Source organism: Mauremys mutica, chromosome 1 (assembly GCF_020497125.1).
Source record: "Mauremys mutica isolate MM-2020 ecotype Southern chromosome 1, ASM2049712v1, whole genome shotgun sequence".
NCBI lineage: Eukaryota > Metazoa > Chordata > Testudines > Geoemydidae > Mauremys > Mauremys mutica.
In genome coordinates this window covers 103,711,893-103,738,745 of record NC_059072.1, presented here as the reverse complement: position 1 = coordinate 103,738,745, position 26,853 = coordinate 103,711,893, and the positions used below count along the sequence as shown (strand labels likewise).

Sequence of the window (26,853 nt, the reverse complement as noted above, 5' to 3'; positions counted from 1 at the left end):
CATAATACATTGTGGGTCACGTATATGGCCCACAATCGTAAATATGTTGAGAGCCACTGCCCTACATTGTCGCCCTCTCACTGAGTGCTTAGAGAAGTTACGTTTGTTGCGCCTTTAAAGAGACAGTATACTGCAGGCAAGTAGCTTAACTGGGGCTAACACACCCTTCCCTTCAAACAGAGTGCTGAATTGGCTTATAGTAAAAGTAAAACAAGTATATTTAACAAAAGACCATAGGATTAAGTGATACCCAGTGTAAGGAATAAAGGTAGAAAGGGTTACAAGCAAATAAAAGTAAACGTATGCTTTTTAGGCTAAAACCTTATTTAACAAATTAGACTGTCTTGTTCACAAAGTCTCTTTTCCAGCATGGCTAGCCAGATGCTCTGGCCAGGACCCTTCACAGATCTCAAAGTGCTTGCTTCAGGCTAGCCTAGGAGAAACTAGAAAACTTTTAATTATCCTAATAGGTTATGTGTCTGTCTCTTGGAGGACTTGTAGTTCTGCTGTAGGCTTTAACAGGTGTCACTGTCAAAAGTAATTTTAACTTGCTCCTGAAACTAACCCCAATACCAGAGGTCATGTTTATATTATTAGATCAGATATGTGGTACAATACATGCATGTTAATACTGTACTTTTCATAATCAATCATAGCTGAATTCTCTTTATTCATTCTTGTAAGCAAGTCAGTACAATTCAGCTGTATTGTGGTTATTCGTGAAGATTCAGGTGTCTCTGTAAAGAATTTTACTAAAGCACATTCATTAGGTTTGCTCAAGGATTTGAGGGCATCACTAATGGTATGGGGGGAAGGGCAGTTAGCAAAAGTGGTTTGTGAACCATTATTCTCCTGCAATTTAGAGTTTCCCCCCAAGAATAACTTAGATGGAAAAAAAAAAAAAGCCGAGAAGTTATTTTGTTAAGAATAGAAAAACTAGCCTATAGGCTAACTTCTAATGAGAAAATATACTTCCCACAGGTCCCAACCTCTCCGTTGCTCTATTTTCATGGTGTTTCTGAATTGTTTTGCACTCTGCCTATACTGTTCCATTTTTCATCCCTAATTTTTAATAGTTTTTCTCATTTTCTCTTATACTTTTTTCTTCAGATTGCCTCCTAACCAGCAACTGCACCTACTGTTAAAATTTGAAATTAATTTGTAAACCCATATGAATGGTTTCAAAACTAGTGGAAATAGATGCTATTTTTGATGTAAAACTATTCCAAAAAATTAAGTCCAGGAATGAGTGAGTTTTTCTTTCAAAGAGATGTCCCTTTACCATCCTTATCCCTCCTTTTGGTGGTTGCAGAAAAATTGACACAGGGCAAAAAGAAAATAGAAATGAACAAATTGTCCAAAAGTATTTGGAAACCCTCTATTCAAGACCATGTAACTTTATCTGGTGCCCAGAGTAATACATCCGTTTTCCCCCTTGTTTAGAGGAGAGTGGATTTGCACATTCTGTCGGGACTTGTCCAAGCCGGAAGTAGAATATGATTGTGATAATCCCAATCAGAGCTCTGAAAAAAGAAAACTAGAAGGTTATATGGGATTGGCACCAATAGATCGACGGGTGAGGATACATTGTTCATTCAACCAGTCTGCTTGTCCAGTTGTTTTGTAAATGCTGCTTTTTATATATTTGGTGGTAGTAATAAGAGTTCACTGGAGGATTTCTAAATAAGCTCTAAGAACTTGACCGTACATTTAAAATATGCCCAAGATTGGAAGCCAAGAATCACCAAGTGCTCTTTGGTTGTCTTGAGTAAAATGTTAAATATCTTTCCCTCTGTTTCCCCCACCTGGAACAGGCCTATTCTGAAGGCTGTTTTTCATTCGTAGAGCACTATGAAGTCTTAAATATTATTTTTCGGGTGGGGTGCTGCATAGCCTCAATATTGAGAGATGCTCTGGTGTCACAGTTGGACTAGTAGAAGCCTCTGGAGCAGGGCCTGTGTGTTGTGTTCTCCCCTTGCGGCTCTGAATATTAGAGGTGAAGCTATAAAAGGGGGTGGGGTACGTCAGCCACCTCTGTTCCTTCCAACTGTGGCAGTGTGCAGAACAGAAACCTGGGCTCAGTCTCTTTGACCTAATGTTCTGGAAAAATTGTTTCCCCGAGCCTCTTGGGTTTTGTATTTTACCCAGTATTAGTAGATTAGTTTGGTAATTTTTATTTAATTTTGGGTCCTAAGGGGCTTTTTGCACTCTAGCTTTAGTCTATGGGTATAAAGTGGAGGCTCCTACCATAAGGAGAACTAGGTCTGAGGTGTGCTTCTCACCCTGCGGTCTTTGCATCACCAGACACTCACACTTCGTATAGGCTCCAGAGCCTGGGCTTTAGTCCAAGAGGGAATGTCTACATCGCTACTTCTAGCCCTTCAGCACAAGCCTGAGTCAGTTGACCTGAGCTCTGAGGCTCTGTGTTGTGAGGGTTTTTGATTTTTATTTTTTTTTGTTCATCATAGACATACTCTCTTTTGAGCAAGCCTCATTCAAAATTATCCCCTTAAGCAATGCAAAAAGGTTTTGAACTGAAGTCTAGATCACAAACTCTATACTCTGCCATGCTTAACAGGTGGCTTGACACTGAAAAAGATAGTAAAAATGTTATATTAATGTAGATGCAGTGTCTTAATGGTTCTGCGAGCTTCAGTGACAAAATGTTTTGCTGTTGACTTCTGCATAACACGGCTGAGAAAGTATGAGCTAAATTTGTTTTGTCTCCTTATGGTTCATCAACAGAATTGTTGACTAAAATCCAGTTAGTAACACCTGTGTATACATTGAAAGTAATGTGTTACTGATTTGGCCTGAGCCTGATGAGGGGAGAGGGGAGCTCTAGGCAGAACTGCAGCCGGGGGGCACTCTCTTGGATGGCACTGTGTGGGGAAAAAACAGAATTAGGCTTCTTGGTAATGATGATTAACTTGCTTTCTCCAAATGTCTGATATTTTCAAATGTGTTTGATGTTCTTTTGGGGGCTGGGGAAGTATTAAACGTCTGCCTGAATTTTTTAGCATAATATACTATTAAAGGTAAAATCACAGCATTCTCTAATACACAGGCATTCTGTCTTTCCATATATACAGAAGTGTGAAAGGCTACTGCTATACCTCTACTGCCATGAAATGAGCCTGGCTTTTCAAGATCCAGTTCCTCCTACAGTATGTACATTGTCATTTTTACCTTATAAAAGAGTCAGAGCATTTGGCACTAGCACTTCTGTGGGCGTTAGTGTTCCCAGTAATAAATCCAACATCAGAAGAGTAATCTACTCCAGATATTTAATGTAACAAATATCTAAATGTAGGATAGAGGTAAAAGGTTGATACTAGATGCATAGAATTTTCATGCTCATTGAATCCGAGCAGAGATTAAGATGAGACTTATTTCCCAATTGCAGTAAATTAACAAACTTTACTATAAAGTGTACACTACATCTTAAAATTGTGTGTCTTATGCATGAAACATGACTTAACCCTTAACTTCTGGTTTTCCCACTTCATCTTAAGTGTTGCTGCATTCTTTTGAAATGAATGGTAGTTGGCACATCATTGAATTGCACAATGAATGGTGCTATTTACATTTAACAGCAATGAAGCATTTAGGGCTTGTCTACACTGGCAATTAACAGTGCTGCAACTTTCTCGCTCAGGGGTGTGAAAAAACACCCCCCCGAGTGCAGCAAGTTGCAGTGCTGTAAAGCGCCAGTGTAAACAGTGCTCCAGCGCTGGGAGCTGTGCCCCTCATTGAGGTGCACCGCGACCACACAAGGCACTGCCAGTGTAAACTAGCTCTTACTTGTGTGAACTCAAAATGGAAGGAGAGGCTTACTCCACACCCCTGAGTGATGTAGTTATACTGACCTAATCCCCAGTGTAGACAGTGCTACATGGACAGGAAGGCAGCTACCATTGACATAGCTACCATCTCGCGGGAAGGTGGAGTACCTACACCAATAGGAGAAGCTCTCCCATCAGTGTAGGTAGAGTCTTCGCTAAATACTACAGCTGCACTGCTGTAAGTGTAGTCGAGCCTTAAGGGAAGTCTCTATTTCTGTAATGTCAGTAGTACAAGCGCATACTTTAATTCCACAACTTGGACTACATCTTAAAATTCTTCACAGATCTGCCTAGATTGTTGGTGGGTGAGGAGAAAAGAATGGCTTCTGGTTCATAAATAAGAATCTGGAATGTGAAATAAATTATATGTTCTAATTGTTGCATCTAATTCCAGAGAGAAAAATTGCACACAAATTAAAGACTAAATTTTTAAAGATAGATTTTTATTCATATCTCCTGCTGACATGCAAGTCAGGCTGTGCTGATTGTGCATGGGAGTCAGGCAGGAGCATACAAAATTACATCTTTTAAAATTTGCCCCTTCATGCCTTAAATACCCTCTCTCCTCTTTTTAAAGCATCATACATTTGTTTAACACACGCAGGAAGCTGCTATTCTGATAGTTTATTTCAGTTTGACAAAGGAAATACATCTTTGGAACACTTCATGTTGCTGTAAGGCACGTTCACTTTAAAAAAAGTTAAGTTACATGAACCACTTCATTTAGTCAAATATTGTGCTGTATTTCCTCTGTTCTAAAACTACAGCTATCTATCTCTGGTTCATCAATGGTGCCTGTTGCTGTTATATCTAAGCACTGATGTATCAGTAAAATGGTAGATCTAAGTGAAAGAAAACTGCCCCTTTTATTGTGGAGATATTGAAACAATGACACATTTTTGGAGTTAAATTTCCGATTTATATAAAATCAATATTTAAAAAGGAGGAGATGGAGATACATAAAGATGTAAAATATTACTTTACATATTACTGAGTATTTCTACTGTAGAACATCAAGATTTAAATCTCTTTGAGTTTTCAAAACTATTTTTCATTCTTTTAAACAAAAATGTGCCCTGCATATGTGGCAGTAGCGATAAGATACATTACGTTTCTTTATTTTTGAGAGCCTCACCTGCATTTTGCCCACTGATTTCACTCCAGACTGCTTCTAACATCCCAACACTTTGAGCTGCTTTCTGTCCATTACTGTATTAAAAAATTTTTAAAAAAAACCCTCTGCCTCAAAAATATTTGCTCTTCCTCCTGAGGCAGAGTCCTTACAATACTCAACCTAGATCAGTCACAGGTTTTTAGGTCCAATATCTTGTGAACCATCAGAAGTTGAAATATAGGTTCTATTCTATTGGATAGCAGGGAAATCACTCCACCCACCTTGAGTGCACTTCAGTTCTTGCCTGAGCAGGTTGTCAGATATGGGAGTTCAAAACCATGACATGAGTTTCAGAGAAGCTATCTTAAATTTGTAAATAGCCTGTATAGTTGGACTCCATATATGAAGACAGTTGTCCCCACTCTGTGTGGTGCACCCCGCTAGGAGGCACAGAGAAACATTCAGGGGTGCACATTGGCAGGGCCTAGGCCAGCCCCCACGGGGGGTGGGGTGGGGTGGGGAAGGAGCAGCACCACCCAGCCCTAGTCTCCCCCAACTCCACTCCTCCCTGAGCCCAGCTCCCTCCCGCTCTACCAACAGCCCAGCTCTGCCCTCATTCCTTCTCCATCTCCAGGCCAGCTCCACATCTAGCCCCAGCTCCTCCCCCAGCCCCAGTTCTGCCCCCAGCTCTGCCTTCAGCACAAGCTCCTCTGCTGAGCCAACTGTGAAGTAATGGAGGTGGGGGTGTAGACAGATTCCATTACTGGTAAGGGCGAGGGAAGAACAGGAGAAGTTTGGGCACCACTGTATTATGACAACAGCCTGGCTTCACAGGTGAAAGGATTGAAGTAATAGTTTAAATCATTTATTGGTACTAACATTTAAATATATAGCTGTTTATACCTCAAATGCATCTTTAACTAGTCTTGCCATTTTCATTTAATGGAGTGTGGAGAACACTTAAAGCATGTCTATACTACAAAATTTAATTGACTTAAGTTCACTTGACCTACAGCCACCATGGTAATTACATCCGTTCTTCGTGTCCACACTACACTCCTTCCGTCGGCGGTGCACATCCTCACCAGGAGCCCTTGCACCAACTCAAGTGGAGCATTTTGGGGTGCCAACAGGCAATGTAAGCAATGCAGTGTCGTCGACCTAACTACATCGACCTTAGCACTACAGCTCTGAGGTGGAGTTATTAGGTCAGCATTGCGGGCAAGTTAAATCAGCGTGAGGAAAATTCTAGTATAGACACTTACACAGCTAGGTCGACGTAAGCTGTCTTATGTCGACCTAACCCCTGTAGTGCAGACCAGGCCTTAGCGGTGTAGAAATAAATCCAAATACATCCTTTATCATATCATAAAGGTAAGCAGAGTTGTCTCTCACTACTCACAGGGAGCCTGTCTCAAGTAAGAAGGCATTATGTTTACATCTTAGAACTATACTTTGAGTTAAACTGAATAGTATTTTGCCTGGAGATTGATTAAAAATCTGTGTGTGCCCGAGAGAGAGAGAGACAGAGTGAAATATCTGATTGAATTGGTGATTTTATTATTTTTCTTTTAGGTGCCTGAATACTACAAAATAATAAAGAAGCCTATGGACTTGTCAACAATCAAAAAAAGACTGCAAGTGAACCATCCACTGTATATGAAACCAGAAGATTTTGTGGCTGATTTCAGACTGATTTTCCAAAATTGTGCTGAGTTTAATGAGGTTAGAAAAGTAAAACCATATAGTTTTACAAGCTTACATATTTCCAAGAAAGCAGAATTTGTGGCAGGCGGTAGAATTTCTTGATGCAAATGACATAACAACTTTGTGAATTAATCTTGCTTTGGTTATGAAACCTATTCAATGAAGTTATAGATTTCACTTGAAATTACTTCTGTATTAGATTAGTATGTAGTAAAGACAGTTCCATAGAAGGAAGACGGGAAAGAAGGCAGTAGCAAACGGTTTAATTGTTATTACACCAGGATTAAATATGCTTTAATTCTTCTTTGAGTAGATGCTGATGTGTATTCTAATTAGGTGTGTGCGTGCCCCACACTCCAGAGCCTTTTGCCTAGCAGTACCCATAGAGGGGTGGCATTCGTGCCTGTAGGTCCTCCCCAGGATACATGAGGTGGCGGCGCCCCAAACCCTCTCGGTTCCTACATACTGCCCATTTGCTTGAGTTGGAGCTCTATGCAGTTATTGCTTCACAACCTCACAAGTTTATATCTTAGCCTAGTTTGTTGTGTGTATATCTATCCTCCCTTCTTCGTCTCAAAATGGCTTGCTTGCTGCTCTTGTCCTTCAAGACACCTACTTCCACGTGGCCATTCTACCGAGTCACAGGAAGTATCTTTGCTTCATGGTAAGAGACTGCCACTTTCAATACATGATTCTCCCATTCGGCCTCTCTTCTGCCCCCCGAATCTTCACCAAATGCATGGTGGTAGTCATGGCATATCTGAGGAAGAAGGAAATCCATATCTTCCCTTACCTCGATGACTGGTTACTCCAGGCTCCAGAGAGTAGGTTCTTGCCCTCGTTGACACCACGCTACACTTTTTTGACTGTTTGGGACTCATTCTAAACATCATCAAGTCAACTTTGGCCCCCACTTAGCAAATAGAGTTACTTGGGCCCTGTTAGATTCCACGAAGTCGAGGGCGTTCCTGCTGACCAACCACTTCCAGATGATTCCACAGCTGTGCCTCAGTTTGCAATCACAGCCGTCCACAACAGTCCACGTGTGCCTGAGCCTATTGGGCCACATGGAAAGAGCTGGACCCCTGCGAACAGCACCCAGGTAGTCCATCTTGCCCAGTTACACCTTTGTCCTCTTCAGATGGGGCTCAGGACAGTTTACAGCCCTGCTCTGTATTCACTAAACAGGTTGGTTCACCTTCCTTCATCAGTCCTGGAGTCCTTGCACTGGTGGGAGTCCCCATGCAGTCTGTGCCTGCAGGTCCCCTTCATTCGGCCCTCTCTTACCAAATCAGTGGTTACCACCACATCCCTTCTAGTTTGGGGAGCACATCTGCACTTGCTGGAGGTGCATGGTCTGTGGTTGGAACAGGAGACCTTACTTCCTATCAACGTGTTGGCGCTTCGGGTCATCCACAACACGTTGTGCCTTCTGGGACTGAAATAGGCATTCAGTGGTTCACATATTCAGAGATAATATTACCGTGATGTACTATGTGAACAAACAAGGAGGAGCCCACAATAGAGCACTCTGCCTGGAGGCAATCAACCTGTGACAGTTCTGTATCTGATGAAACCACCCCAGTAGCTATCCACTTACCAAGGGTCCAGAACCATCTCATGGATCATCTCAGCTGGGTTTTCTCCCTGAGCCATGAGTGGTCCCTGAAGACTGAAATCTTTAGGATGATGTTTGCAACATGGGTGTCCCCATTATCGACCTCTGTGCCAAAGGAAAACATGAAATGTTGCCTATTTTGCTCTCTGGAGGGGCTCAGCTTGGACTCCCTCTCCGACGCTTTCCACTGCAGCTGGAAGTCAACTCTGCTGTACACCATCCTTCCCTAGGTCATGGCCAAACTCAAGGCAGATTGAGCTAGACTTGTCCTCATTGCCCCAGAGTAGCTGAGATAGCACTGGTTCTCTGATATCCTTGCTCACACAGGACCATGGCCACATCCAGCGACCAGCTCCCTGCACCTCAAGGTGTGGCTCCTGCATGGCTGCATGAGGAGGAAGTGTTTTGCTCGGAGGCTGTCCAGTAGGTCTTACTTAACAGTAGGAAGCCTTCCACTAGAACAGCCTACTTGTCAAAGAGGAAGAAGTTTTCTGTGTGGTCCTTGGCTCGTGTGACCCACTGGGCAGAGGCTTCCATCCAGGACATCGTGGAGTACCTTTTGCATCTTCAGGAATTGGACCTAGCACTCAGTTGTCTGAGAATGTACTTGGCAGCAATATCCGCATTTCATCTGCCTGTCCAAGGGAAATTGTTTTCTCCAATGCCATGGTGATGAGATTTCTGAAAGGAATACTCCACCTGCATTCTCCAGTCAGAGAACTGGTCCCCCTATGGGACCTGAACATGGTTTTAGTGGGTCTAATGGAGCCAACATGTAAGCCTCTTGCTTCCTGCCTCCTGTCCCAGAAAACTGCATTCTTGATAGCCATTACCTGTGCCAGGAGGTGTGAAAGTTGCAGTCCCTGATGTCTGGTCTTCCTTACACAGTTTTCCAGGAACAAGATTATGCTTTGGCCACATCTGAAGTTTTGTATCCAAGTTGGTCTCAGTTTCACTTGAACCAGGCAGTCTATTTGCCTGTATTTTTCCCCAAGCTGCATTCCTCCACAGAGGAGCAATGCCTCCATACACTAGATGTTAGATGCTGTCTAGCCTGCTGTCTGAACAAGATGGAACAGTGTTTGTGCTTCACCTTGCCCTGTTCATATCATATGCAGACCATATGAAGGGTCAAGTGGTCTCTATGCAGACCATCTGTAGATGGATAACATCTTGCTTCAATACTGTATACGAGATAGCATCAGTTACACACCCTCAGCAGATATAGGCGCATTTGACGATAGCATAGGCAACTTTGGTAGCGTTCTTCAATGACATTTCAGTATTGGACATTTGTTGGGTGGTCACAGGGTTGTCTGTGTATACTTTGACAGATCATTATGCAATCACTGCTTCTTCCAGAGCAGACACTAATGTCAGAAGAGCAAGGATTGCAGGACTGCTCAGGTGGATGCTAAGCCCCCTTTCCAGATGGGGTTTGCTAGTCATCTACTTGGAATACATGTCTGCATCTACTCAAAGAAGAGTAAACAATGACTTACTGTAACTGTGGTTCTTCTAGATATGATGCAGATGTGTATACCACAATCCACCCACCATCCCCTCTGCATCAGTCTTCCCCTGAATGTTGGATGCAAAGGAGCTGAGGAGGCTCGGGTCTTTGTCACTTCATATAGCCAAGGAAGGGGCTACAAGCACAAAGCATGAGCGCCACCTCTCTACGGGTGCTGCTAGGCAAAAGTCTCTGGCTCCAGCATGTGCACAAACCTACTTGGAATACACATTTGCATCACATCTCAAAGTGCAGTTACAGTCAGTAACCATTTCTTCTATGGAAATGGATAGGAGCAGATTTAATATGGCTTCTCTCTGTTTGGTGAAAGGCACAATCCGCACCAGTTACTTAAGCTTAATTAGTTGAAAACTTTAAGAAAATTTTAGGACACTGTATTACTACCTTGACTAAGTATAGAGCATAAGTAAAGCAGATTAGAGCAGGATACAGCAATGATCAGTTACCCAGTCCTGGGGCACAGGTAGTCTGTTTCTGTTCTCATCAGAGCCATTCTGGTCCAGTCTGGTAGGGGTCCTGCATTGCTCCACATGTCCTTTATACCTTGTCTCATAACATCATACAGATACCGATTTATTTAAAATTCCGTATCTGTAAACATTCTATTCTAAACACTTTCATATGTGCACCATCATAACTCTAGTACATCTTTTACTTATCCTTCAAAAACTCTAATTAGTATCTCTTGTCTTTTTAACCATTGCTACCGTACTCTTTACTCAATCTAGCTGTCTTTTCATTGCTTTCATGTGTCTTATTCTTATCTTCATCTTGTGACCTCGGACGTCGCTAGTTCTGTCTAGTTAGTATCCATCCTCCCTAGTCCAAGATCTTCACCTGGCTAGTAAATCTCACACCTTGTCTGGTTTGCTTTGCCCTGTTATCTACACGAGCCAAGAATCCACTGTAAATAAGAGACAAAACCAACTTTCTGATTTTTTTACAACCTTGAAAGTTGTTTTAGCAGAGTTTTGAGAGCTGTCATCTTGACACGTACAGAAAACAGAAAAATTCCTTTTTACATTTCTTAAAACATTATTATGCACACTTATCTAGCAGTTATTATGTATTTCTTTACATCTCTCTCTCCACCTGTCTTAGACTCACTGCCTTTTGCCTCCTATCTGCAGAATAATATCCTTCTCACTGCCCTTCCTCCCTTCCCTGACCCCTGAATGAGTAGTGAGCCTTTCATTCCCCACCCACCATTTCCTGCCCTTCAGTCAACCTCTTAAGTACACTGTGGCTTCTGACTGCCATACCAAGGTCTCCTTGGCCACTGCTGGCTTTCTTAGCCATCTGCTGATTCCTCCTTTGAAGTGAGGGGTGGAACGCTGGGGAAGGGACAAATGTCCCATGTAGAGCAGGAAGGAAGGGTAGTTTCAGCAGGAAGGAGGCTGGCTTTAGCTATTAGCCTCTGCTTAAACCAGGAAACTGGCCAGGGCTGCTGATGTGAAACATCTTGGGGCTGGTTAGTGTGCTAAAGTATAATCATCTATGTTAGTAACATTTTATATTCTGCTGTGTGTGAGAGGCAGGAAAAAAATTCCACTGGCCAGAAAAATGGCATAGTAGTCAAAACATCTGGTACAAAATACTCTGTCTTCTTAGTGGCACAGTTGACCAAACTCTTCCATTTCTGAAGTGGCTATACTTTATATCATGTATGATCTCTTAAGTGGGTCTTTCAGTGGAGATCTTAAACCAATGATCCTGTCCGTTCTTGAACATTAGATTTTTATGTCAGTTTTGTAAGAGAAGGAATTAGTTGTGGTGTTCTTAGCCAAAATTTCCCCTCTACCACTGATTTTTGCAGAGTTCTGTGTGCTGGTTGTTAGCCAACCATGTCCCAGAGATGTCTGTGTCTTATTGCTAGTTGATTTGAGCAGTTTGCACTTTGAGATTCTTTGGGTGCTATAAGTGTCAAACTATTTTATGATGCACTGATTATTGTAAACTCACCCAACAGCCTGATTCAGAAGTGGCTGATGCTGGCATGAAACTTGAAGCCTACTTTGAAGAACTCCTAAAGATCCTTTATCCGGAGAGAGAATTCCCTATACAACCCTACTGTCGGAGTGAGAGAGAGAATCCAGAATTTAGTGATGACTCTGATGATGATTTTGTACAGCCCCGGAAAAAACGCCTCAAAGGAGAGGAGCGCCAGTTGCTTAAATGAGTCGCATGTACTGGAATGAATTTTTTAAAACTAGACAAATATTTATCAACTGTCAGTTGTCAAGAGGAAAAATCATGACCACTTTGACCTGTACATTTGTGGATGTTTACTAGACTTTATACCCTTCCCCTAAAACAGAAATCTACCAGGGATCAAGGCATTTGGAGAGACTGTTCTCTGGAGTTCAGTCCTTACATCCTACTTGTGGAACGTCATTAAAACAGTAATCTGGAATAACAGCTGCTCAGATGCATTTAAAGAAAAGAATTTGTACAGAATTAAACTTTAAAATGTTACATGAATTCAATGTGTGACTTTCTCAGTTTCAAGAAAATGTATTATCACCAGACATTAATTTTACCAAAGGCATGTGGCTGGCCAGAATTTGAGTTTTGTACTGTACTTAACCCCAAGCCATGAAAGCACATGGTGTAATTTTGTTGTCCTAGGAGAATGACTGGTACAATGGAAGTGTAGTTGCCCCCTAAAGAAGTTACTGGTGATTTAAAATGTAAGGGGAGAGCTGTATTAAAATAAACTTAAAAAATCAGGGATTTGTTTGGGGTGTTTTTATAGGTGATGAAGGTTGTTCCTCTCATCCCAACAGTTGGATTTCTCTTGGTCAGTATGTATTACTGCAATGAGATGCACTAAAATGTCTCTGAAATGTCCTCTAAACAAGATAAGATAGAATCAGTGTACATGTGCTAATGGAAGTTAATGGCATAGTTGCAAGGAAGGAATGATTACTTGTACCTAGGGTTGATTAGACAATTTATTGAACTTCTGAAAATGTCATCTTTGGAATGCAATCTTGCATTTCTCATTCCTTTCCTAGAGGTGGTTGTGGTGATCACTCCTGGAAGATTGAGTCATCACTATAGCAACACTTCTCCAAGTTGGAAAGCATGAGACACTGTTGTTCAGCTCTCCTCCTTCTCCATACCATTGACCTCACTAGCCCTCTTGTTGCGCTGTTTGTGAAATATGGCAACCCATGCTCCCTTCTCAAGCAGTTATTTTCGAAGCTCCACCTACCTAAGTACAATTTTCTTTCAAAGGCACCTGTCTGTGAGTGCTCCAGGCCAGTTAGAAGCCCTAATTCAGGTTGGTCTTATGTGGAAACTGAACTTCAGAAGCGCATCCTTATCCAAACTATTCCCATTTGTGGAGCACTATGCTAGCTGTCTACACTAATACTGCAGGTAAGCCAACAGATTTTATGTTCTGTATAGCACAGATAGGTTGCTGCTCCAGTGTACAAGATGGTTGTTACCACAGAAGTTTAGAGGCTGGCCACAAACATTGATGACTATGTGGTGGCAGAGCTCTGGAGCGAGGGGAAGAAACTGACTGAAGGTGGGCATTATAGCAAGCTAAGTAGTATTTGCCTTAGTAGAAGGGTGGCTGGTAGTGCCCCTTTCTCTGTAGGTTACCTGCCATTTTTCATTATAAAATATTAGGACGTTTATAGCAGGCCCTTGATATGCAACAGGGATGAAGTGAGAAGGAAAGAGGGCAGGAGCAGAGACAGGGTCACCTCCCCTCTGGAATAAGAGCCTTCTGCTGTTGCCACCTGAGGTACCCTAGAGCCCAAGTAGTAGTAGCAGTCTGTATTCTATTGCTGGGGGTTCTAAACCCTCCTAATACACGAGGGGGGTTGCTAAAAGTAAACATTAACTATTTTTAAAAGTCTAGGGAATTACCTACAGAAAAACTCTCATAAAATGTAGTTTAGGTTTTAGATTAACAGTTGCCTGTTTTGTTACTTTATTTTGGTTCTCCAGAGTGGAGTGTAGAGCTGCTGCAATCACAAGGGAGTCCGGCGAGTGCTGAGTTGAGTCAATTATCAATGATTTTAAATTTACAAGTATCAGAGGCGTAGCCGTATTAGTCTGTATCCACAAAAACAACAAGTAGTCCGGTGGCACCTTAAAGACTAACAGATTTATTTGGACATAAGCTTTTGTGGGTAAAAAGTCCACTTCTTCAGATGCATGGAGGTTTCATGACTATATCAGTCAACTCACCCTCCATGCCCTTGTTAATTTCACTGAAAATTGGTATGACCATGGAGAGCACAGGATGGACTGGGGAAGCAGGGAGGAGATTATTAATGTTCAAGGCCAGAAGAGACCATTGTGTTCATCTAGTCAGACCTCCAGTATAACACAGGCCATAGAACTTCCTTAAATTAATTCATAGTCCAGATCTTTTAGAGAAACAGCCAATGTTAATTTTAAAATGGTCAGTGATGGAGACTCTACTATGTCCCTTGATAGATTACCCTCTGTTTAAAAATGTACACCTTACTTCCAGGCTTTAATAGCTGGATGTTGAAGCTAGACAGAGTGTTATACCTTTCTCTGCTGGGCTGAACAGCCCATTACTATATTTGTTCCCCATGCAGAGACTGTAATCAAGTCCTCCCTAAGTCGTATCTATTTTACTTACAGTGAGTTCCTTAAGTCTGTTTTCTAAGCCTTTAATCATTTGCTTGACTCTTTAAACCCTCTCCAATGATCAACATCCTTCTTGAATTGTAGGCACCAGAATTGGACATTGTATTCCAGCAATGGTTGCACTGGTGCTAAATATAGAGGTTAAAATAGCCTCTCTATTCCTCTGTTTATGGAGCCAGCATCACATTAGCTCTTTTGGCTACAGTGTTACACTGAGAGTTCATGGATACTCAGCTGACTCTTCATCACCAACCCCAAGTCATTTTCAGAGTCCGTTTCCTAGGATTAAGTTCCCCATCATGTAAGTATGTTCTTTGTTCCTAGATGTATACACTTATATGCAGCTGTATTGAAACCATTAGTGTTTGTGGCCAGGCCCCTGCCCTGTGTTTGCAAAACACAACCTTAGTTCGACCCCCCCCCCCCCCCCCCCCGGTAGTGTAGACCAGGCCTGAGTGTCAGTCTCCTCTCCACACTTTGAGATGGACCATGGGAGGGGTAAGAGGTGTGAAGTAACTCCCCCAAGGAGTCAGCAGCTCAGTGCCGGAGGCAGGATTAGAAATCAGGACTCCTGCCTGAGCCCAGTGTTCCATTAACTAAACCCTAGCCTATCCCCTTGATAAATACTGCATTTACATAGGAAAAATACTCCCATACACACTAATGATTAAAATAATTCTAAATTGTTGCTGTTACACTGAATGTGGCTATTCGCCTCAGTCTACCACAGACTGTGGCAGCCTAATGGAGGCTTCAGTTTTTCACAGTAATGAAATGCAGGTATTTTGAAAAGATAAATGATTTTGGAATTTTTAAAAACCACTATAGTTTTCATAGAGCCCGCATACAAACACACCACAGCTATGCAGATTCTGGGGCCCTGACCTGGAAAGCTGCCCCCTTCACCCAGGTCCTGTATAGAACCCTATTTTGTATTTGCTGTTTTAATTGGTTTCTGTACAAATTTCCAGTCTTAGAGAAATAGCCATTAGTGGAAGATGTATTTAAAAAAAAAAAAGTGGGGAGACCTAGCTTTGTGCCAGTATCCCTGCTTGCTGATGGAAAGCTGCCAGTTTCTGTCTCTCCTAATGGAAACATTGCAGCTAGCTCTAGTCCTGAGAACAGTGTAAGGGCCAGAGCAATCACCCAAAAGCCACCTCCTGAGGGCAAGGTGAGGTAGGTGAAATGTGCCTTTGTGTCAGTCTCAGTGACGGGGGTATTTGTTCCCTTAGGAAGGGCTGTTGTATTTGATTAGTATGTACATGCTGTAAGCCACATTGTCATGGCAAAAACCATATTCCACTCATGAAGGAGAAACACCCTCACCATTAGTCCAACTGTAACTAAGACAACACCATCGCAACTTGCCCAACTTCAGTTAATCCAAGAGGGGACTAGGACCCATGCATTTTAGTGGCTATCATGTGGCATAGGACTAATACTGAGAATAGTGAAGAGGCTTCATCTTGTTTCAGGGGTTAAGGAGAAATCTATTTATTGAATCACAGGAAAGACCATGCACACAATAATTTTTCCAAATGCATCCTATAGAAAGCATGTAGCTTGTATGCTCTTCAACGGTGATTATTTATACCTCCTCTCTCCAGCAATGGCATTAAGAAGCAGTCAACATAAGGCAGCTCAACTGCAACTGCCAAAAGGTTCCTTTTTCTCTCCCCCACGAGCCAACTTTGAGTGTCTTCATTTCATTTGCTAAAAAATGGAATGATACAAAAGGATAAAAATTCAGAGTCAAACTGAAAGAACTGGGGCTTATGGACCAGGAGCAGGTTTTGCCCTCAGATACCTTTTTTGTGTGTCCAAAAATCCTGCCTTGTATCTGCAAGACCCATATGCTATTTTGAGATTGCTCTAAGATTAGAATCGGATGCAGAGGCTGGATATTTTCAGCCTGTGTCTCTTTCAAATAACATTGAGCTGGCTTTTAAAATTGCTCTTGAAATATAGCTGCCTATAGTGCCCCACCACTACAAAGCAGATTTGGAAGGCACAGTGTAGACATTGCCACCCGAAAACTTGACTCTTGGGCTTAAATGTCATTGTGTTAAAGAATACAGACAACATTTGGGTACTTACAATCTTGGTTCTTATGGCGCCCTATTCCCTACTATCAGGGAGTGAGGGCTAATGCATTCATTAGTCCAGATTCTGCAGCCATGAGTAACTTTATAAACAGAAGTAATCCCCTTGCATACATGATTATTCCTATTACCATGAAAGTTACACGTGCATAAGCATTAGCATCCTCCCTGCTGAAACTGAATGCTGTGGCCCTAATCTGAGTAACTTTGCATAGTTGATTATTCCACTTAACCTTCATGGGACTAATCCTTTGTGAAAAGCATAACTAGTAGCAGACTCAGGGCCATTATCTGCAAGAAGGATGTCTACTGAAACTTCAGTGGTGATATTACCTCACAAGAATGCAGCCCAGTATCAAGGAAGAGAGCCCACTCCATTAAACAGTCATTTAAACTCCCATTTATCTAGGTCACCATTAGATAAGGTCAAGTCAATTAGAGATAGATCAAAGCTTTTCTCTTACATGTAATTAAATTTATTGGAGTGTTTTTGTTTGATTATTGCAATACCAACCATTTGAGGGTTTCAAGCATATGCTAGCCTTCTGCACAGGGCTGGCTTTTACCCACAGAGGCAGATTAAACAAACAACCTTAAGTCCTTGTCTGAAACTGGGGATTTTTTGAGACGGTGGTGGTATTATGCCAACAGAAAAACCCCTTCAGGCGGCATGAGCTATGGCAACAATGCTCTGGCAGCCTAGCTATGCCAGTACAGCTATAATGGCACCACATTTGTAGTAGAGACAAGGGCTTAGTTAGAGCAGTCGAACCTGTGTGTGTAAAGACACTTTGGTTTGCATGATTTATATGGATTTGGGAGAGAACGATGATTTTAGGAGCCTCAAAACTGATTTAGTTAAGTCAGTATCATTTTCTCATGTGGACAAAGCTGTAGCTGTGTCGGAAATGAGCTACAAACCTGGAGTGCCCTTCCTTTGGTCTCTATGGGCAGAGTGAAGGCAGAGATGGCACACACCGCACACATGCCTGAGAAAAGGCACAGGGCCCCGAGGAATGAAGCACTCATAAGAACCTACAAACAAACAATTCAAGCATCAGCTTGATGCTGCAGTACAAGATTAGTGTCAGGGGGTATGTTAGAAATCAAGACCTAAAATGGACAAGAGACTAAAGGACTCAATGATAGCTAAGAAAACAAGTTGTTCTAACAGCTTCAGAAAAGTGCAACACATGCTAACCAGTTACATTCTGTACAGAGAGCTTTATACAGGTCAGGAGCAGCTTGCCAGCTCAGAAACATGAGCCATAGGCTATCCAAGAATTCCCAAAAGCTACACAATACATTTTGCATATTCTTTTTTATGTAACTGATAAATATATACAGCTTTAAGGACAAATTATGATTTGCTATAAATGTCACAATCCACTCGTAGCAAAACACAAAGTTTAACGAACATGGTGCTGCATGAGGCTCAAATGTTGGGATAGTGAACAGTGCCTCAAGAAGCTGCCTTGTTACCATGACAATTTACCAAGTGTAGGAGTCATTTTATCAAAATTGCTGTGGTAACCACTTCTTGGAGAGGCCACAGCTGGGGAATGATAGCAGTTGAGGCCAGGCTCAAGGGGGGTTGTGGGGGCAGGGTTGGGGGCCTGTGCATGTATACTAAGAGCTGTTGTCAACTCCAGGCCTGCCTCATGCTCCATACACCCCCCCGCCCCCCCCCCCCGTTGTGGCCTGAGTAGCAGCAGCAGCTCCAGCTCCCAAGTAAGTCCTCCTGCTGCTACTACATTAAATTATACAGTGAGGGGAATGTACCCATTTTGTGATTTGTCTCTCACCTGTCAAAGTCATGAGCCACTACTGATGTGGGTCTATTGTTGGCAATGAACACATAACTAATCCTAGTTTCCACATAAATATCAAAAACCCAATGTCTTGGCAAAAACAAAGGTCAGTACGTACATGTGTGTGCACGCACTCATGAGCTTCCAGAAGATCTGTGATTGCAGCTGAGGGCAACACTGGGCATAGAGTTTACCAAAAACCAGAACTGTGCCCACAAAAACAAAGGCCAGTGCTGAAAGCTCTTCCAAGGTAGCTGAAGAAATACCAGCCTAGGGTATTTCATTCCCCATCGCTGACACCCACCACCTCATACCAGGATGATAACAGGAAAAGCATCTTACTTGTGCTATAAATGGTGCCACCATAGCTCCAATCCGACATAGTGAACCACTTGTCCCCATTCCCAGAGCTCGCATTGTGGTAGGGTAAACCTATAGCAGGACAAAGAGGGCTTAGTTCGGTACTAGAAAGAACTATGGCATGCCACTGGTTCATGGATGCTCACTGCACAAGAAAGGGGAGATTTTCAAAGGGCAGTAAGGCTCCCAACTCTCTCTCCCCTATTGAATCAGTTTAGGTTAGTCCAGTAGTTCTCAACCCCCAGCCCACGAGCCGCTTGCAGCCCAGTCAGCACACAGCTGCAGCCCATGTGACATCCTCGGGGCCATACAATTAGTATTGGATGCGGCTCACAATGGTAAATAGGTTGAGAACCACCGGGTTAGTCCAATTAAAGCTGGAGTGGATGCTAAATCCCTTAGCCTTAGAGGTGGTTGCTCAAGGTCAGAACAGTGAGCTAGGGGATGCTTGCATGGCCACGCGCCATATCTGGTGGAAAGGGAAAAGTAGTGTCTGGGGCTTTCAATCCTAAGGCAAAACCTAAATTCACTCCTGTATTAGACAAAAAGCAACCTAAGAAGAACCTCCAAGACTCCAAGGATTATGCTTTTCGCCATGCCTAAGCCCTGTTTCAACAAACACACAAGCATATGTTAAAGCATAACGTGGCAGGGGCTGTGTAGTTTATTATCTGTTAGAAATATGTTTGTAGAAGGACCAAAAGGGGTTTCATTCTCACTAAGCCACTTCAAGAGAAGGATTCCCTAACTGCTTTCCTTCTGCAAGGGGAGCAGTCTCAAGGAGCATTGTCCAGGCAGTGGGTGAGCTTCAGTGTCCCTTTCTGTTAAACGCTCTCAGGTTAGTGGTTTTTGACACATCCATATCCGATAATGGACTCCACAATTCTAAACCACCAAAAGGTTAATATATTTATGCACTGCAGGTTCATTCTTATAAGCGTAACTGTGATATACAGAATTATTAATGGTACAGAGATAGTAAAGCGGACTCCTAGATAATCATATAGTTACAGGAACTGCCTATTCTCAGGAGTTTTCCCATGTTACTCAGCTGTGGCAAATGTGCTTTTATTTATTTAATACACTGCTTAAGAACAGCCATAGCGAATCAGATCAATGGCTCATCTAGCCCAGTATCCTGTCTTCTGACAGAGGCCGATGCAAGGTGCTTCAGAGGAAATGAACAAAACAGGTAATTCCCATAGCCCATTCCCAGCTTCTGGCAAGAGCAGCTTAATGAGGAACTTTCAGAAGGACCTACCTCTGCTGTGTAAATGTAGATGGTGTTGAAGTTTGCTGCTACCAGGGCACGCAGCATGAAGAGAAAACCGATCAGACCCGTACTAGGGAGAACGGGGTGGAGAATATGGAACCAGCATCAGTGAACAGTTATTAAACACAGACAAAGCAAGTGGTTACTCACTGCACTAGGGAACTTACCTCCAAAATAAGAATATAATAAAAAAGACAAATAAATGACAATGGTAACCTTTATCCATTCAATTGGCAAGGAAAGGTGGATGATTCACACTGAGGGACTTTCTTCTTGAGGAAATGCTTGGAAAATGGACTGACCAAGCTTACAAGCCGAGGGAGAGAGGACATCTATATTCATTATAGCACGTCAGGTTGCATCTGCTGGAGTTAAGACTGGGTTCTAACTTGCAGTCATATCCCTCTTTCTCAGTTGCTTATCAACGGTCACAAATTCTATGCTTGGTCTCAGCCCAAAGGTGAAGATTGAGCATAATTGTTTCAGGTGTTTGATTTATCAGACCACTGGAAAAGTACTTTACTCAGATACTCCAATCAGAATTTTGCATTCAAGTAACTATTGCATAGATTTGGCTAGTGACTTTGAATTTGGCTTGATTTCTAAATTTCCCTGCCGTCCATGCAACAAGCCACGGTTGAAGAAAATTATACTCGTCGGGGCGCTGGAACAATTTTAATAATGAGGGTGCTGAGAGCCATTGAACCAAACTGTAAACCCTGGATATAATGGAAACCACTTCAAGCCAGGGCATGCGGCACCACTAGTTCTAGCACCTGTGATACTAGTAGTTTTAAAGTCCCCCATCTCAAACATGAACATAAAATTTCCCTATGCCGTTTTTCAGGCACCAGTAAAGCAGACCATTAGCTACTGTGCTTCAGGGCAGTCCCTCACAGCTGAAAGGTCAGTTTAATGGAACCTTTAAGCTGAAGGGTCATTTCAGAGCCCTCACTGCAGTCCTGGTCCACTTCAAAAAATTGACAAGCTCTGCCAGCTTCATGGGGGGAGCCTGTAAATCCCTTAAGCTCAGTATTTAGTGAATACAGTCAAACCATGCTAATTCATACTGATTAGGGGAGATGCACACAAACCCCATGATAGATTATTCGTCTAAGACAGAGGGGAAAACTATGGCCGGCGGGCCACATCCAGCCCGCAGGACCCTCCTGCTTGGCCCTTGAGCTCCTGGCCGGGGAGACTGGCTCCCAGCCCCTTCCCTGCTGCCCCTCCCACACAGCCTCAGCTCACCATGCTACCAGCGCTCCGGGCAGCGGGCCTGCAAGCTCCTGCCAGGCAGCGCGGCTGTGAGAGCCGCCGGCACCCTATACTGCGTGGCCAGCTCCAGCCGGGCTGCACGGCTGCCAGTCCTGGTGCTCTGAGCGCCATGGTAAGAGGGTGGGGAGCAGAGGGGGTTGGATAAGGGGCAGAGGATCCCAGGAGTCAGGGGACAGGGAGCGGGGGGGTTGGATGGGCGTAGGGTCCTGGGGTGGGTAGTTGGTCCCAGGAGGGGGTGGTCAGGAGACAAGGAGCAGGGAGGGTTGGATGAGTGAGGAGTTCTGAGGGGGGCAGTCAGGGGCTGGGACGTGGGAGGGGGTGGATAGGGAGCGGGGGCCAGGCTGTTTGGGGAGGCACAACCTTCCCTACCTGGCCCTCCATACAGTTTTGCAGCCCTGATGTGGCCCTCAGGCCAATAATTTTGCCCACTGCTAGTCTAAGGGGATGTCTACACAGCAAAGAAAAACCCGCAGCTGGCCCATGCCAGCCAACTTGGGCTCATGGACTCAGGCTGGAGCCTGGGCTCTGGGAACCTCCCACCTCACAGGGTTCTAGAGCCTGGACTCCAGCTCAGGACTGGACGTCTACACCGCAATGAAAAAGCCCTGCAATCCGAGGCAGCTGGCTCGGGCCAGCCATGGGTTTTTCTGTTCTCTGTAGAGACCTACCCTATTTTGTTAAGTAAGAAAACAAACAATGAAAAAAAATACGGGCTCTGTGCCACAAAATGTTCTTTGTTTACTTATCTCGATGTGTGTTTTAGCTGTAATTATTTATAGCATGCTAGTAAATGTCCTGTCATATATTTTGTGAAATCCCCGTAGTCTCAGCAATACAAGACCTCACTACAGCTTCTGCTATTACATTTTTTGCCAGGAGGTGACAGGAAACTGCAGGAGATTTTTTTTGAGAGAGAGAGAGAGAGAATTATCAGGACTGCTGATTAGCAAATTCAGAATGTAAGAGGTCCTGACATCTGCCTATGGTATTACAAACCACCACGACAGTACTGCATACCGATCTAATACGCTACCTTGTAGTGCAGATATTAAGGAAGAGAAAAAAAAGTGCAGTGCATCCCATTGTTATAGACAGGCTCAGTCGTCTTCCTAGGAAATTGATGCCTAGAATGTTTAAGGGATTTACTGCAAAACAAAAGGAAACATAAATGTCAGACTTCAGGGTTAAATTATCTAATGATGTCTATGCCTATATTTAGCTGTCATCATTTCCTGACGCTCCAAACCAGGAATTCCATCCCACCGTTCCCAGTAGAAAAGATTTCACCCTCCAATACCCAAACACCACGATCTTCCTCTTGCTTATTTTTTCCTTTTTTTTTTCTTTTTTTTTTTAAATGTCTGGAGTTTCTGAACCGGCCTCACTTGAGCCACTTTAGTTCCCTCTATAGACTCTCACTACTATTGTGTCACAACTACAGTGGTGTCACACTAGCATTATAGACTTGATCACTTCTTAGTAATAGCAAGCTGCTGGGAGGAAGGGTGGGGGTTGTGTGGTTAAGCACTGCATTTGAACTCTAGACGCCTGGGTTCTATCCCCTACTCTCCCCAAGACTTCCCATATGAGTCAGGCAAGTCATTCAGGGCTCCAAGATGCTAAGCAACATGGCCCCAATCCAGCAAAACATATGGTTAACTTCTAGCCTAAGCATGTGTTTATGCCCTTTGTTGGACTGAGGTCAGAGAGTTTGGCACCTTACAGGATCAAACTTTTAATCGCTTTTTATCTCATTGCCCTAGATGTAAATGGGGATAAAGCTTACCTCACGGGGGTGCCATGAAGCTAAATCCAGTAATGTTTGCCAAGTACTTAGAGCGCCTTAGATGGAAGGTGCTATAGAAACATGCTATCACGTGATACTGTTACCACCTAATACTGAAGCAGAGGAGATATACCAAGAAACATGTTGGTTTGTGTTACTATGGATGCATTGTGTACTTTCTGCTGTATTCCATTCAAACCTACTTTGAGCAGGTCTCTGCTGCACAATACAGGGTGCTGGTACTGAAATAATACCCTTTCTAAACTAAAGCACACCTTTGCTGCGTTCAGTTGCCTACATATCAGTGATTGACTGCAATCCTTGCTAGCGTATGGGTTTCCAGAAGTCACTGTTCTAGTTGTCTGAAAATTTGCCTTCAAGCCAATCCTGGGTCTCTGGTAACTTAGAACCTGATCTTCAAAGGTGTTTAGGTGCCTAGCCTTCACTGATTTCAGTGCAAGATAGGCACCTAAGTATCTTTGAGGATCTGGACTTTACCGTTCAGGTAGTTTCCTATGGTCATTTTAAAAAAGAAAGTCATTATGTATCCTCTGCATAGGGGCTATCCAGCTTTGCCAGTTAAATTTTCACAACTGTCCTTAAAAATGAATTAGTCATGTAGGGTGAAATTCCTCCCTGTGACGCCAGCACAAAGCATATGCAACTACAGCAGAATCTCAGAGTTATGAGCACCAGAGTTATGAACTGACCGGTCAACCACACACCTCATTTGGAATCGGAAGTATGCAATCAGGCAGCAGAGACCTTCCCTCCCACCCCCAAACTCCCCAAAAAGCAAATACTGTACAGTACTGTATTAAATGTAAACTACTAAAAGAATAAATGGAAAGTTTAAAAAAACAACTTGACAAGGCAAGGAAACTTTCTGGGTTTGTTTCATTTAAATTAACACGGTTAAAAGCAGCATTTTTCTTCTGCCTAGTAAAGTTTCAAAGCTGTATTAAGTCAATGTTCAGGTGTAAACTTTTGAAAGAACAACCATAATGTTTTGTTCAGAGTTACGAACAATCTCCATTCCCAAGGTGTTTGTAACTCTGAGGTTCTACTGAAAATCCCACTGAAGTAGTGCATTGCTCTTGGCTGGCTCTGTGCACAGGGTGAATTTCACCCAAACCCTATATAGTGTTTTGTGCACGTGCATGTAAATCTGCCTAGTTAAACACATTGCATAACAGATTAAATAGAAAGACAAATTGGAGATGCTTCTGTTACATGCAATCTCTCCAATTGTGCTGATGATCATGATCCGGTAATCCGAAGGGGCAAATAAGCGACAGTGACATGGGCTGCGGCTTTCCTCTGAATCATCCCCCAACTCCTTCGCTGCTGCTGCTGTCTGCAAACTACAGACCATGTCCCGCTCCAGTAACTCAGCGCTGGCCAGAATGACGCCATAATAAGCAAAAGATATTCCAAGCCTGGGGGAAAGAAAACCAACGTTGACAAGCAGAAAATAATCGCAGACTCATGGAACCATAAAGGAGTAAAACTCAGCAGATATTAAATGCCCAAGGACAATTACAAAGCAAGACAGGTAAACAACACTTAACATTTGGAAATCTTAAGTCCAGGGAAACCCCAGCAGTTATTTGTGCAGCCAGCAGCAAACTGGTTGTCACAAACGTATTACACAATTGAAGCTACCATGTAGGTGCTCCTCTTTATTAAAAGAAAAAGCCCAGTTCTTAACTGGACTGTTATACTATTATTATATATTTGTAATGCTGTAGCACCTAGAAGTCCCTGTCATGAACCAGGACCCCATTGTGCTAGGTGCTGTACAAACTGATATGAAAGGACAGTTCCTGTCCAAAGAAGCTTACAGTCCAAATAATGCTGATATCTGTGTGTGTCAGTTTTCCCACCCGTAAAATGGGTATAAATCTATCTCACGGGGTGAAATTCACCTTGCTACAGAAAGCCAGCATAAGGTCAATGTTCTTCTTCGAGTGATTGCTCCTATGCATTCCAGTTAGGTGTGCGCGGTGCGCATGCACGGCTCTTCGGAACATTTTTACCCTAGCAACTCCAGCGGGCCGTCTGGGCGCCCCCTGGAGTGGCGCCGCCATGGCGCTGAATATATACCCCAGCCGGCCCGTCCGCTCCTCAGTTCCTTCTTACCGCCCGTGACGGCCAGTTGGAACAGTGGAGTGCTCTCTTACCTCCACAGCCCTAGCGTTTCTCCATTTCTTCAGGGTACATAGTTGGTTAACTTAGTTTAGTTGTTAGATTAGTTGAATAAGTTTAGTTAGATATAGTATAGTAAGGGAATTAGAGGGGTTAGCCCCTCTTCTTCCACAACCAGTGCGGGCTCATGCCCAAGGCACCGGGGTTTAAGCCCTGTGCGGCTTGCCAGCGGCACATGCCCGTTGGGGACCCGCACGACTCCTGCCTGCACTGCCTCGGGGAATCCCACAGAACAAATAAGTGCCCGATCTGCACGGCGTTTAAGCTGCGCACCAGAAAGGAGCGGGACTCTTGCCTGAAGCAGCTCCTTACGGAGGTGGCACTTCAACCTCCCGCGCCGTCCCCAGCGGCACCGAAATCGTCCTCGGCGCGCAGCGCACCAGCGGCACCGAGCCGCCCTGGTACCGACACTGCTCGGACTTGGCAGCCGGCACCGACGTCCCGGCACCGTTCCCTCTCTCCACCGAGGAAGCGGAAGACGGCGCACTCGGCTACTAAGCTTCATGCTCCGGGACAGCTTACCCAGCCATCACTGGCACCTCCGGCACCAGCTGTGGTAGTACACAAGTCGTGCACGGTTCCGTTGACTCCGGCACTTCAAGAGCCGTCGAGTCCGGTACCTCCCTGCTCCCCGGTGCCAACCGCGGTCGAGCTGCATCTCCCGTCCACGCCGAGACCTTCTCAACGGCGAGAGAGCTCATCGAGCTCACAGAGGCACCGAGCCTCCGGCCCCCAGCACCGCCGGTGCGGGCTGTTCAGTCGGTGGGCAAGCCGGCAATGATGCGGCCCCCGACCCCTGACAGACGGGATAGACGGCGCCAAGTCTCGGTCCCGGTCCCGATCCAGGAAACGGTCGCCGTCACGCTGATCCCGATCCCAGCACTGATCAACATCTCGGTACCGCTCCCCGTCTTGGCACCGGTCGCAGTCCCGGTACCGCTCAGCATCGCGGTACTGGTCGCACTCCCGGCGACGCTCCCGGTCCCAGTCACCGGACCGCCGGTACCGTAGGAGGCCGGTACCATTCTCGGCACCGCGACTCCCAAAGCCGCTCCCGTCACCGTCGATTGAGATCGCGGTCATGCTCCCGGTACCGAGGCAATCGACGGTCCCAATCTCCATCCTGGCACTGCGACGGTCGGCACCGATCCTCGGCACCGTCCGGGGACAAACTGCCACCTTCCACAGCGCACTCCATCAGCGCCTCTGCCCCCCCGTGGCCTTCGCGTCAGCCGTCAGTCGCCTCTCAGGTGGGCAGCGGGAGAGATCTCAGGGCTGGCACCCAGAACCAGGACCTTGGACCACAGCAGTGGGGTTTTTGGGTCCCCTGGGCCTACCACGAACCCCAAGGGCTCCCCTTCCCCCCGCAGGTGCTGAACACAGGGTGCCAGAAGCCACAGTGAGCAGGCCTCCCCCATCACCACCGGGTGAGGCCCTGTCTCCACCTGGTCCCGCAGAGCATCCGGGGCACGACACGGCTTCCCACCCTCCTGAGCAACCACCGACAGATGTGGTGGTCCAGACTCTATCCTCATCTTCCTCACCGGATGAGGCGGTGGTGGGGGCCTCTACAGTG

At 44.4% G+C, this 26,853-nt stretch overlaps 2 protein-coding genes across 8 annotated transcripts in view; one reads left to right on the top strand and one right to left on the bottom strand.

The window, feature by feature from the left end:
• The window catches only part of TRIM24 (tripartite motif containing 24), a 133,338-nt gene extending 120,791 nt beyond the window's left edge, over nt 1-12,547 (top strand). For all 5 annotated transcript variants that reach the window (XM_044988786.1, XM_044988794.1, XM_044988779.1 and 2 more), the window contains 4 exons: nt 1,444-1,576; nt 3,093-3,167; nt 6,535-6,684; nt 11,788-12,547. In XM_044988786.1, the coding sequence (XP_044844721.1) occupies nt 1,444-1,576; nt 3,093-3,167; nt 6,535-6,684; nt 11,788-11,997 (568 nt within the window). In that variant the 3' untranslated portion in view covers nt 11,998-12,547. The remainder of the gene's footprint in view (nt 1-1,443; nt 1,577-3,092; nt 3,168-6,534; nt 6,685-11,787) is intronic.
• A 3,393-nt stretch (nt 12,548-15,940) lies between these two features.
• SVOPL (SVOP like) overlaps nt 15,941-26,853 on the bottom strand; it is a 35,390-nt gene continuing 24,477 nt past the window's right edge. For all 3 annotated transcript variants that reach the window (XM_045011184.1, XM_045011199.1, XM_045011194.1), the window contains 6 exons: nt 24,303-24,508; nt 22,317-22,428; nt 19,994-20,075; nt 18,715-18,804; nt 17,483-17,596; nt 15,941-16,172 (listed from right to left, as the gene is read on the bottom strand). In XM_045011184.1, the coding sequence (XP_044867119.1) occupies nt 16,161-16,172; nt 17,483-17,596; nt 18,715-18,804; nt 19,994-20,075; nt 22,317-22,428; nt 24,303-24,508 (616 nt within the window). In that variant the 3' untranslated portion in view covers nt 15,941-16,160. The remainder of the gene's footprint in view (nt 16,173-17,482; nt 17,597-18,714; nt 18,805-19,993; nt 20,076-22,316; nt 22,429-24,302; nt 24,509-26,853) is intronic.